The 7,028-nt window shown below is 34.9% G+C and overlaps 2 protein-coding genes across 2 annotated transcripts in view; both read right to left on the reverse strand.

Moving 5' to 3' along the window:
• LOC104718951 (probable cysteine protease RDL5) overlaps positions 1–1,793 on the reverse strand; it is a 3,809-nt gene extending 2,016 nt beyond the window's left edge. The window contains exons 1-3 of the mRNA XM_019234207.1: positions 1,199–1,793; positions 664–899; positions 430–570 (exon numbers count right to left, since the gene is read on the reverse strand). Coding sequence (XP_019089752.1) covers positions 430–570; positions 664–899; positions 1,199–1,700 — 879 coding nt within the window. The 5' untranslated portion in view covers positions 1,701–1,793. The remainder of the gene's footprint in view (positions 1–429; positions 571–663; positions 900–1,198) is intronic.
• On the reverse strand, positions 2,549–4,545 carry LOC104718944 (probable cysteine protease RDL4). The gene is made up of 4 exons (XM_010436771.2): positions 3,961–4,545; positions 3,278–3,513; positions 3,054–3,194; positions 2,549–2,962 (listed from the first exon to the last, which is right to left on the reverse strand). Exons 1-4 carry the CDS (start codon positions 4,445–4,447, stop codon positions 2,720–2,722), a joined length of 1,107 nt encoding a protein of 368 aa, XP_010435073.1. The 5' UTR covers positions 4,448–4,545; the 3' UTR covers positions 2,549–2,719.

The following is a 7,028-nucleotide window of genomic DNA, read 5'->3' on the forward strand; positions in this document are numbered from 1 at the left end:
GCTTTTTTCGGTAGACAACGAGCTCTTGAGAGGGTATGAAGCGCGCATCGCAATGCCACATAAGCCTCTTGGATTGACAATGTTGCGAGCCATCTTCATGTAGCCAGCTTCCCCCCATTTGTTCCCCCTCGAGTTTTTCACGAGCCAGTAGTCACGACCGTTCTCAGTTCCATACCCGATCACAACAACACCATGGTTTAGATTTGTTCCGCATGTTCCGTCGAATACTCCCTTTAAAGATTAAAAAAAATATAATGAAAATGTGTTTTTCAACTAAAGAACAAAAATCTAAAGAAAATTTANCAACACCATGGTTTAGATTTGTTCCGCATGTTCCGTCGAATACTCCCTTTAAAGATTAAAAAAAATATAATGAAAATGTGTTTTTCAACTAAAGAACAAAAATCTAAAGAAATTTTCTTTTTTTACCGATTCATAAAGCTGAAACTCTCGGCTGCTGGAATCGACAACGGCAGTCACAGGTTGGTGAGCAACCGCTTTCATGAGAGCAGATTCATCGTTTGCAGGCAAATTCTCATATCCATCAATCATAACATTATTGTTGTTTCCCTACACAAATATTTAAGTTCAAAACATTATTGTTTCTTTTTACTGTGTTGTTATAGACATTAGAAACTATATATATACTAACTATACACATACCTTGAGGCGGCCATCACATACTCCGTTAACAGCTTTGTAAGGATACTCGTTGTCGGTACCAAGACCGCCGTTGTTCATAATGAACTCATAGGCAGCCTCGACTTTGCCTCCTCCGCAACCATTGTTTTCTTTGTTACAATTGATCAAATCTTGCTCAGACAAAGTGACCAACTCGTCCGTCACAATCTTGTTTAAGCCTTCCACGGCTCCCACAGTGGAGAAAGCCCAACAACTCCCTTCACACCAGAACAAAACATGCATGAATTGTATATTATTTATCAATACGTACAAAACGATATTGCTACTAACTTTAGTTAGTGCCCATTCTTGGTTTTAACGAACAATTTACTAATACATAAGTTGTATACTATGAAACATACATCTAAGCTAACCTTTTTTTATTTTAATAAGAAGGTTGTTTTAAGGTTTACATTAAAATGATTGCCAAATTTTAATAGTCATATTATTTTACTCTAAATAATATATATAAAAATAGTTAGACCAGATGGACCGGAATTAAAATCAGTATACTTACTGCAATGGCCTTGATCTTTGACTTCAGTCACTGCACCTTCGTTTCTCCAGTCAACGGACTTAGGAAGCACATCACCAGCACTAGTCTTGTATCGGTTGCTAGTAGTCATGAAGACATGGTTCCTAGTAGGTCTTGCATCAGCCCCGTGGCAAATCTGCCCGTACTCATGGAGAGATAAATCGGCAAACCGGTTCAAACCTAGCCGATAACTGAGATTCTCAGCGTTCCGGTTAGTGATAAAACGGAGGTTGTCCTCAAAAATTGTTAAACGCCGTTCCTTCTCTGCAACAGACTCGTACACTTTCCCATGTTTGATCATCCATGACTCGAACATCAAGGTGGCCTCAGCGTCGAAGGCACCCTGGCGATGGCCTGGACCGGCTGTCAGGTGGTGGTTATCGTCATAGGAAACGACGGACATGTCAATGTCCATGGACGTGGCACAAGAGGCGATAGCCGTTGCTAGTAGGAGGATCAGCATGGCTGCTTGAGCACAACCCATTTTTTTGCTGGGCTTAAAAAATTAACTAAACTTTTATTTGTGTTTCTAAAAATTATTAAAGAAGAGAAGATTTGTGCTGTGTACCATTGGCTAAGACATGACAATATTTATAGTACTCAGCGCTTAGATATATGACAATATTCTATTGGAAAACTAAATCTTATAACGTGCCCAATGGACTGAACAAGTGGGCAAACCTACTGTTGCAATTTTGGGTGCAAGTGTGCTAATAATGTTTTTACCAAATATTATTATATGAGAATCTTTTCAAAAATATTTATTGTATAATATTTACACCCAAAATGAAAAACAAAATGTTTTATCTTAAAATTCTTTTTCTCTGGTCATTCCATAGAAATGTTAATTAGGGTTTGGTAATCTATTCGAACACGACGAAGGCGGTTACAATAGTAACAAAACTGTTATTATGCACATTAACCATTCGGAGCTTAGATATAAAAACATGCCCAAGTTTGCTTGCCTACCTTGAATGCGAGTAAAAAGAAGGTATGGAAATTTTTTCGGGTTCACCTCTATTTTATTAGCCAATCAAAATTTGCTAGATAATATTATATTTAAAGATAAATCAAATTTAAAATTAGAAAATAGAAGTAGTTTTAAAAGTAATTTAAAACTATACAGTAATTTTAATTATATAAATAATCAAATCAACTATCTTAATTTTTATATATGCTAATATGCACCACTATCTTAAAAAATCTGTCTGTTACAAATACGCTTGATCACTTTCGTCTTGTTTCTAATTAGAATCGCTCAATATCTTGTTTCTCAGAAGTGTTAATGTTTTTGGCATTTATCCGTTATCCCTAAACGAAAAGCATTCATCATTAGAACGAAAAATCCATAAATATTATACAAACTCTCCAAACATTGACCCCCATACAAGTCGAATATATATTACAAAACCAAACCCATCGATTACATTATTTTTCTTTCAAAATCGCATAGGTTGTTCGCTCAGTGGATCCCTTGCATAATATTACATATAGTTCATTTTATTAGGCGATATAGCTTTTATAGGCAGAAAACGAGTTCTTGAGAGGGTATGAAGCTCGCATAGCAATGCCACATAAGCCTCTTGGATTGGCAATGTTGCGAGCCATCTTCATGTAGCCAGCTTCTCCCCATGTATTTCCCCTTGAATTTTTGACGAGCCAGTAGTCACGACCGTTCTCGGTTCCGTACCCGACCACAACAACTCCATGGTTTAGGTTTGTTCCGCACGTGCCATCAAACACTCCCTATGACATAAAAACAAAAATATTCATGAAATATTTTTCTAAATTAAAGAAGGTTTTCTAAACGAAAATCTTAAAATGTCTTTTTCTTCACCGATTCATAAAGCTGAAACTCTCGGCTGCTGGAATCGATAACGGCAGTCACAGGCTGGTGAGCAACCACTTTCATTAGAGCAAATTCGTCGTTGGCAGGCAAATTCTCATACCCATCAATCATAACATTCTTGTTGTTTTCCTACACAAATATTTTAAAAGAATAAGTTCAAAATGGAATCTTTCATCTACATTATTTACATATATGATCCTAATTATACTGACCTTGAGCCGGCCATCGCAGACTCCGTTAACAGCTTTGTAAGGATAATCTTTGTCGGTACCAAGACCACCGTTGTTCATGATGAACTCATAGGCCGTCTCCACTTTGCCTCCTCCGCAACCATTATTTTCTTTGTTACAATTGATCAAATCTTGCTCAGACAAAGTGACTAACTCTCCCGTCACAATCTTGTTTAAGCCTTCCACTGCTCCCACCGTCGAGAAAGCCCAGCAACTCCCTTCACACAAGAACAAAACAAACATATATTGTTTGTAGAGTTTTGGATAAAACTAGAATGATAGTGGTAATTACTAGTTAGTGTCATTTTTAATTTTTAATTTTAGAATTGACCCTTATTAGTGACCACTATCATTTTCTGATATTTTGGTTTGAACTTTGAACTAACAATAATGTTTGACATACTATGGTCCACAAATATTTTGTGGCTAGTGTTAATTTGTATAAAATAAGAAAGAAAATATATTTGCAAACGATTAGAAATTATGATGAATTAAAAATATACTTACTAGCATTAATAAGTGATTTCTAATTAAAGCGAATTTAAATGTAACTTTGTATAATTATACCTTTACTATATAACTTGTTTTTCTTTTACTACGATTACTATTAGGTTTTATTTTACCCTAAATATATAAAAACTCGGATTTACAATCTGTACACTTACTGCAATGGCCTTGATCTTTCACTTCAGTAACTGCGCCTTCGTTTCTCCAGTCAACAGACTTAGGAAGCACATCACCAGCACTAGTCTTGTATCTATCGCTGCTAGTCATGAAGACGTGGTTCCTACGAGGTCTTGGATCAGCCCCGTGGCAAACTTCTTCATACTCATGAAGAGATAAATCCGCAAACCGGGTTAAACCCAGCCGATAACTAAGATTCTCAGCGTTCCGGTTATTGATAAAACGGATGTTGTCCTCGAAAATGGTCCGACGCCGTTCCTTCTCAGCTACGGACTCGTACACTTTCCCATGTTTGACCATCCATGACTCAAATATTAACGATGCTTCAGTGTCAAAAACACGACCAGAACTGGCGGTCATGTGGTTGTTTTCATCGTAGGAAACGACGGACATGTCCATGGCCGTGGCACAAGATGCGATGACCGTTGCTACTAAGAGGATCAGCATGGCTGTTTTAGCACTACCCATTTTTTGGCGTAAAAGGAATTAAACTTTGAATTGTGTTTGTTTCTGATAGTTATAAAAGAAGAACAATGGATTGTGTGTTGTGTTATTATGGCTAACATATGATAGCTTTTATAGTACTCAGAGCACAGATAGGTAGCATATGTCCATTGCAGTGAACAAGTGCATGCAGTGATGCAGATCTACCGTTGCAAGTGTTGGTGCGATTGTCCTTGTCAATCTTTTACCAAAGATTTTCAAATGAGACGATAAGTTTTAAAATTTTGTGGGTTCTATTGAAACTTTTTTTAGTCTATTTAGATTTCACGATTTGGGGATTAGGTGTAGGAAAAAGTGACTATTCAAATGAGAAGATTTCTATACGGCGAACCAGTGGCGGACCCAAGATTAAAAATTAGGTGGTCAATATGTTATAGGGGAGAATCGAACACGGGTTAGGGAGGTCAATTTAGGGGAACAAACCAACTTAGATACTGAGACTTCAATAATTTACATGCAAAAACAACTATTTATCTATTTTAGGCAGGTCAGTTGACCCACCTTCCTTCTACATAGGTCCACCATTGTGGCGAACACGTTACAATTCGTGTAGGTCTAAGTTATGAAAAAATGTGAACTTATTGTAGGTTTTTTTATGTTAATGAAAACATTTCCTATTAATTGAACGTACGAAAATAATGTACAGTATGTTATGGAAAGAATGATCTAAAGGTTTTAGAAATTTGTAATTCTCTGAGATGTTTTACATTAATTGAAGAACTTGTAAAAGTTTCCAAGAAAATAGATCGACTCTCACAAGTTTTGGTTATTAAAAATGTTTTCAGTAATTAGTAATATATATCACTGTGTCACTGTTAATATATATATATTTTCTTTTTTAGTAATATATATCACTGTGTCACTATTAATATATGTTCCTCAGCTAATGTAAAAAAAAAGTTTGTATATAATCCCTAAATCGTAAAATGTATATCATAATCATAAAAAATCATAAAACCTAAATATATTGTACGATTCTAAGTCTGAATCGTTCCACGAATCATCTCACCGATTTTTCACGATTCTCCTGTGTAAGAACTTAGAAAAAAGAACACCAAGATTTTACGACTTTAGGCCCAAATCGAAACCCTACGTCTCGCCAGAGGAATCTCTCCGGAATCCACTAAACACAAGTTTGTTACTCTCTCTCTACAAGATCTCTCTCTTCTCAGCACTGGAGTCGGTTTCTCTCTTTTATTAGCTTTGTTTTTTTCTTTATCGGCTCATCCATCTCTTTTTCTTCCAGCGGCATCAGATCTAGTTTTTCAGATCTAGTTTTTTAAAGCTTAACACTATAAGAAAACAGCTTAGATCTGACAGGCATATCTGTCAGATAGCCGTCGGAAACACGCATTACCGACCAAAAACCGACAGAAACGTCCATTGGATCTAGATTGTCGGAAAATTATTCTGTCAGAAATCCGTCAGAAATTACTGACGGATTTCCGACAGACGTTTAACCGACGGATTTCTGACAGAAATTCTACCAACGGATTTCTGATAGTCGTTTACTGACGAATTTCTGACGGCTAACGATTCGTAAATTTCTCATTATACCGACGGAATTACCGACGGATTATATATATAATATTAAAAAAAATTAAAATTTTAGAAAAATAAAATTAGCATAATTATACAATTTTAATTAAATACTAAAAATATTTATTATCTAAATGCTTAAATATTTAAATTCAGAAGTTTAAAACTTTTAGAAAATATATTCTAAAAACCCAAAACAAGAAATTGTTAAAAAACACTAAAAATTGTTCCAAAAAATAACAATATATACTTAACAATATTAAAAATTCATAATATACAATATATACTTAACTGAAAATAAATAAAATGTATAAAATAAATACTAACAATATTAGAAACCATTGTAAAAAACAAACAAAATATATCAAAAATTATAAAATGTATAAAAATCTTATACCCATCCCTAAAAAAACTAAACAAATTCATCAAATCCAATTAATCAAAACCAAATCATCAAATCCAATAAAACCCAATTCTAACAAATCTAACACACATCTCTTACAAACCAATTCATCAAATCAATAACACCCAAATAGAACAAACTATCAAACCTAACAAATCTATCTTCTTCCTAAGAAATCTAAGAGAACTAAGCAAAAATTTTAAACAGATAAAAAGAGAACTTATCTTATAAGAAGTTGGAGAGAGTGGTAGGAGAGACTAGCCATATTGGAAGGAAGTAATCTATGGAGGTCAGCCATGGAGAGAGGATTTGAGAAAGATTTTCGGAAAAATAAAAACAATATGGGGAGAAGAAGATGAAGTGCTTTGGTAATATCGACGGTACTGACGGAATAACTGACGGAAGTCTTAATTTTTTCATTTCCCGCGTCTCGAAAATTTGACTTTATTTAGTTCGCGGGCAAAAAATTTGATATCCGTCGGTTTTCCGTCAATTATTTCCAACAGATTACCGACATATACCAAAATTTTGTCAATATTATATTTGTCGGATTACTGACGGATTACTGACGGATTTAAGATTAAAACTCTTAATTTCATAATT

This window comes from Camelina sativa, chromosome 2 (assembly GCF_000633955.1).
Source record: "Camelina sativa cultivar DH55 chromosome 2, Cs, whole genome shotgun sequence".
Taxonomy (NCBI): domain Eukaryota; kingdom Viridiplantae; phylum Streptophyta; class Magnoliopsida; order Brassicales; family Brassicaceae; genus Camelina; species Camelina sativa.

Bases quoted from the DNA above. Each gene is read 5' to 3' on its own strand.
- LOC104718944 (XM_010436771.2), bottom strand. From the start codon at position 4,447: ATGGGTAGTGCTAAAACAGCCATGCTGATCCTCTTAGTAGCAACGGTC. The intron at 3,195-3,277 runs GTCAGTATAATT...ATATTTGTGTAG, and splicing joins TCTGCGATGGCCGGCTCAAG to GAAAACAACAAGAATGTTAT. The intron at 2,963-3,053 runs GTGAAGAAAAAG...TTTATGTCATAG, and splicing joins AGTTTCAGCTTTATGAATCG to GGAGTGTTTGATGGCACGTG.